Raw genomic sequence first — 5,444 nt, 5'->3', positions numbered from 1 at the left:
CTCATGTTTTTCTCTATTATTGATTATGACTGTGTTTAACACCCTTTTAAAAATTAGAATTCATTATTTAAGCAGGAATTTTTGTAACAAAATATTATTTTAAAACGTTTATTACACATTGAAATATTATCAAGCAAAAATATCATTGCCCATTTATATCTTTAAGACTATGTTAAAAAACTCTAGTGAGGCGTCTACTATCACAGATGAATTTAATAAAAGAACATCCCTGAAAGATAATAATAAAAAAAAAAACATGAAGTCAATGGAGTGATGGCCAGCAGCCCAGACTGTTCCTTTGGTGTCTCTTCATTCAGTATTGAGAGCTGGTTTAATTATGTAAATGTATCTAGTATATGAATGTTAATAACTTCTATTTAAATGAAATAAATAAAAATTCTACATCTCCTTAGCCTATTACATTTTATTTGAATTCCTGAGTGTGGTCAGTACATGTGAAGTCACACAGTTGACAAAATTGATCACAATGGAGTCTAAGTCAGTCAGATTCTTGTCCAACTGGAAGCACATGGTGATTTAATCAGTGTTGATAAGAGATTAGGAGTTTCACTTTAGACTTGGACTATTGTGAAGGGTATGCTCCTTTTATTAAGTTCTCACAAACTCACTAATGCCTGACTTAAAATATTTCCTGTCTTAATGAATAAGGACATCCATTTACTTTTCATAAAATTTTAAATTTATTCTATTTTGTAAACACCACCTCCCTATGATATACATTTTGCTTTGTAGTCTCTCTTTGTCTCTTTCTCTTTCACTCTCTCTCTCTCCCCGGTATGCTCCTTTTATTAAGTTCTCACAAACTCACTAATGCCTGACTTAAAATATTTCCTGTCTTAATGAATAAGGACATCCATTTACTTTTCATAAAATTTTAAATTTATTCTATTTTGTAAACACCACCTCCCTATGATATACATTTTGCTTTGTAGTCTCTCTTTGTCTCTTTCTATTTCACTCTCTCTCTCCCCCCCTCTCTCTCTGACACACACATACACACACACACACACACACACACACATCACTCCATAAATGCACATAGATTAAAGACCACAAAGAAGTGATTCACTCTACCACCAATAATAGTCTTTGGACTGACCTTGTAAAGCAGTGGTAATTTTCCTAATTTCAAGAGTGCAATTTGATTTGTTGTATTTTTCATTCTTGTGATCCTTTTTAAGTCATCTGTAGTTCCATAACCCACATCGATGACATCAGCCTGAAGGAGGAGAAAGAAGAATAAAGAGTTGCAGTGAGACTATCGCCAGTTCCCCAATGAACAGAACAAAGCTATTTGTAATAATTCAATTCATCAAAAGAGAACTGCTTTATCTCTTACTCTGTCCCAGTTATGACAAATCTTTCTCTTTGTATCAGAGTATATGATGCCTCCAATCACTAGGAGAAAGTTTGAGTCACTGATGTTCCACTCTCTCCATCCGACAAAAGTTAAAGATTCAATCTATTCCTCTAAGGTACCATAAAGTTGGGATATTTTTGTGCTCATGTTTCTAGAGTTTGGGTCATTTTAGAAAACATTTAAAGATTAATGTCCTTGAAGTTCAGCAATAAGCATATCAATCTCAGGGTTGCAAGCATTCAATATTTCATTATTATCAAGTACAAAGACCTTTATGTGAATGATTGTCCACAGCTGTTCAAGTTGTTCACCTGACAGCTGTGAGTGACGGTTCCATGTGTTGCATGCGGTACCAATCTATGGAGCCCCATGTACAAATCTGGCATTCCAGGCCCTGAAAAATATGGTTCCAAATAACTAAGTCACAACTCCACCACACCTTATCCCTAGTCCTATAGTCTACATTTCCTTCCCTTAAAAGTCCTCCTTTTCTCAGATGCAATGTTGATGATTTTGTGGACAATCGATGAGGAGCTTTTTGGCCCTTCAGTGTGCTCTTCCTTGCAAAATTCTGACCTCAGGACCTGTCAATCATGTTCCTAGCAAACAAAACGATTTCTTCAAGTATGTTTTCTATGAATTTTATTCTTAAGGTCATTGTTCTCATGGGTTCTAATGTATACCATAATATGAATGTGTTGCTTTGAATTAGAGCTCACTCTAGACATGCCTTGGAGCGTGCAAAGAGTCAGAGAAATGGAGAGCAAAAACACAGACCACTAAGATTCCACCCTCTTATTTGGAACTAAAGCACTTCAGCTGGCCGGACACTACAAACTTCAATAGAATATTCCTTTGAGAAAAGAATTCTGTTTCATGAACTTATGAATACCAAATACAAACACATAAATGCAATTGTTGTGGAAAACATTTCTGGTATGAAAAAGTTCCTTAGCGTCTTGGTTTCTTTTCCTGTTACTGTGATAAAATGTCCTGACAAAAGAGGCTAAAGGAGAAGGGTTAATTTAGTTCAGAGTTCAAAGCACAGCTCATCATGGTGGAAGAATTAAGACAGCAGGGACTTGAGGCTGCTGGCCACAGAGCATCTGCAGTAAAGAGGCAAAGAGAAGATGCTCTACTGCTTGCTTTCTTCACTCAGAATCTAGGACTCATCCAGGTTGGTGTCACCCATGATTGGTGGGTCTTCTCCCCTTAACCAATCAAATACATCCCAAAGCATGCCCAGAGGCCCATCTATCTCCAGGTGACCTTAAATTCTATCAAGTGGACAATTTACATTCATCATGACTTTGTAAGTATATCAAGATCTCTGTCAAACCTTACCTACTTGCTGAATTGTTTCTCTGTTGTTTAATTTTATATGACCTTCTCTAGATGAAATTCCAGAGTGATCTGTTTTTGCCTCTATTAAAATGTCTTCAGTGGCCTGTCACTTTGTGTGTGTGTGTGTGTGTGTATACATATGTGCACACATATGAATGCATGTATGTGGGGACACATCCCAAACTTATTCCCGGTTGTTTCACATACACTGTTGGCTCCTGAGGCTTTTGCTGAAATGATTACAGCTTATACAATATCTATGGAAAGTAAAGCTCCAATGTCAAGTGGATTTGCCAAGCAACATAATTGTTAAAAACGCTTCTGTCAGAATAGTTTTTCATTATAATTTTCTTCCTATTAAAATGTGATTAAATCAGTGCCTTTAATATAATTTTTGAGTTTGCTGATGCCATTACCATATAAATAACTCTTTATCTATGATTTTCAAAGTCTGATTAAATAAATGCTCACATAACATTAATGATTGCATTGCAAAAATGAGAGAATTCATATTTTTTATTTCAAATTAGTAAGCTATACACTAATTATTTGTGATTCAGTGACAGCCGCCAGAAACAGGGCTATTACTCAATTGGTCATATTAATGAACATACTTTTCATATTTAGAAGAGGCTGAGGGAAATTCTGTAGCTTTGAGAAAGCAAAGGCCAGTGGTGACTTTCTGTTTCTACATACATCAGAATGTTACGGAAATGGCAAAAATACAAATAACACAAAAACATTTATATCGATGGAAGGTATCAATTGCTTGAATGAGCTATGGTAACTTCAATTAAATATTTCAAGTCATCTTATATAAAATCACATGTCAATAGATTTTAGTGTGTCAGGAGTTTTTATTATCACAAAAATATTCTTCAGCACAGATAACAGTATATCTACCTGTTTGGGCCTCTGCACTCCGAGACTCTCCTTTAAAAATCAATAATTACAGTAGCCTCTGTGTTCTGATGGTTTGGCAGGTGATAATAAAATCATATCTCTTGCCTTTTGAGGATACCTGAGTCAGGTCTTCTCTGAAAGTCTTTCCTATTTACCTTTAAGCAAACTGAAAATCATCGCTGCAAGAGAGCATATTGAATTTTTCTTGGGCACAAATCAATATTCCTAGATATAATGAAATGCCAAGCCTGACTTTTCACACCTTGCTACAATGAACATCTCACTGCATTTCTGCAGTGGAGCAAGAAAATCATCCACTGACCAGCAGGAAACTATATCAAAGTTATGCTGCAAACCAGAAATTGACACACTGTAAAAACTGATGTCTAAAAACAATTACCTTCTGTCTATGGTCAAATGTTTTAGTAGAAGAAATTAACATTGAGACTGATTACAAAGATTAACACTGAAACACAACAGAGTGATATCCCCTACATCAACAGTTCCATGGTTGTTAATATAAGTGACATAAGTCACAATAATTTTTACACAAAAGTAATAGAAATTTGAAAGCAAATTTTGTTTAACAATAGTATTATAAAATGTTAAATCATTTTAGTAAAGACATTATCAGTGACTTGATGAAAGAATTTCAACCTTATTATAAAGAAATATAATGTTAAATTGGTGAAACTGTAGAATTGTTAAACATATGCACCTAGGAACAATAACAAAAACATTTGATAAGTCTTTACCATGTGTCAGGCCCAGCCTGTAACTTCAGTGCTAAGGTCAGATATAGGACAAGCCCTGCACGTCTCTGTCATCCAGCTGAATGTGTGAGACTCTGTCTCAAAAAGTAATGTGACAAGTGATAGATGAGGACACTTGATCAGCATCCAACCCCCCCGCACAAAATAAAATTCCAAATTCCATTTTCCATACATGAACCATCAAACCAGAACCTCCCCAAATTAGCTCATGTGCCCCTCAGGTTTCATAACAAATGTCGAAAGGCTGGTGGTCTAAGCAATAAGTGTTTATTTTCTACCAGTTCAGGGGGCGGAGAACTCAAAGATCAAGATGGCGGTCACTTCTGTTTCTGATGAAGGTTTTATTCCTGGCTTGTACACAGCTAGAGTCTTTGTTGAGAGCGGCGGGGATCAGAAATAGAGAGTACTCACAAGCTTTCTGGAGTCCTTCTCCTAAGGACACTAGTTTCAAAGAAAAGGGTTATGACTTAGTTTAACATTGTTGCAGAAATTATCTCCAAGTACAGTCATGTTGATGATCTATGCTCCACATTACAAATGTTGATAGTGCACACCTGAGTTCATATCAGAGCCCTACACAAGGTACTTTTATGCACTCTGATTTGTTCAGTCTCTTCATTATAAGAATTAAAATAATTAAAAGTGAAATGAGGCCGGGGTGGTGGTGCATGCCATTAATCCCAGCACATGGAGGCAGAGGCAGGAAGATCTCTGTGAGTTTGAGGCCAGTCTGGTCCACATAATGGGTTCCAGTCCAGCTGGGGCTACAGGGAGACCCTGTCTCAAATGGATGCATTTACACTAAGGGACATTTGGGTACAAATGCCTGAACAAATGAGACTTAACATGAATGACAGAATACATGAGGTTCAGTGGGGGAACAGGGGAGGCATGGATGGGTAAGGGGTTCTAAATTGGATTAAGAACTGTTATATGAAATTACAAAAGCTCAATAAAAAAATGAAAAAAAAACCTGTAACTTACCTACCCTTCTCTATCTTGTTGATTTAATTTTGGCAAAATAAGGGTTCTATGAGTCAGAA

General features: G+C 36.2%; 1 protein-coding gene across 8 annotated transcripts in view; it reads right to left on the bottom strand.

The window, feature by feature from the left end:
* Naaladl2 (N-acetylated alpha-linked acidic dipeptidase like 2) overlaps positions 1-5,444 on the bottom strand; it is a 1,296,606-nt gene that overhangs the window by 600,687 nt on the left and 690,475 nt on the right. For all 8 annotated transcript variants that reach the window (XM_029560548.1, XM_029560545.1, XM_029560549.1 and 5 more), the window contains one exon: positions 1,121-1,240. In XM_029560548.1, the coding sequence (XP_029416408.1) occupies positions 1,121-1,240 (120 nt within the window). The remainder of the gene's footprint in view (positions 1-1,120; positions 1,241-5,444) is intronic.

Source organism: Nannospalax galili, unplaced genomic scaffold (assembly GCF_000622305.1).
Source record: "Nannospalax galili isolate Female #2095 unplaced genomic scaffold, S.galili_v1.0 scaffold572, whole genome shotgun sequence".
NCBI classification, from domain to species: domain Eukaryota; kingdom Metazoa; phylum Chordata; class Mammalia; order Rodentia; family Spalacidae; genus Nannospalax; species Nannospalax galili.
Note: the sequence above shows the minus strand (reverse complement) of the source record. Positions and strands in the feature narration are given on the sequence as shown.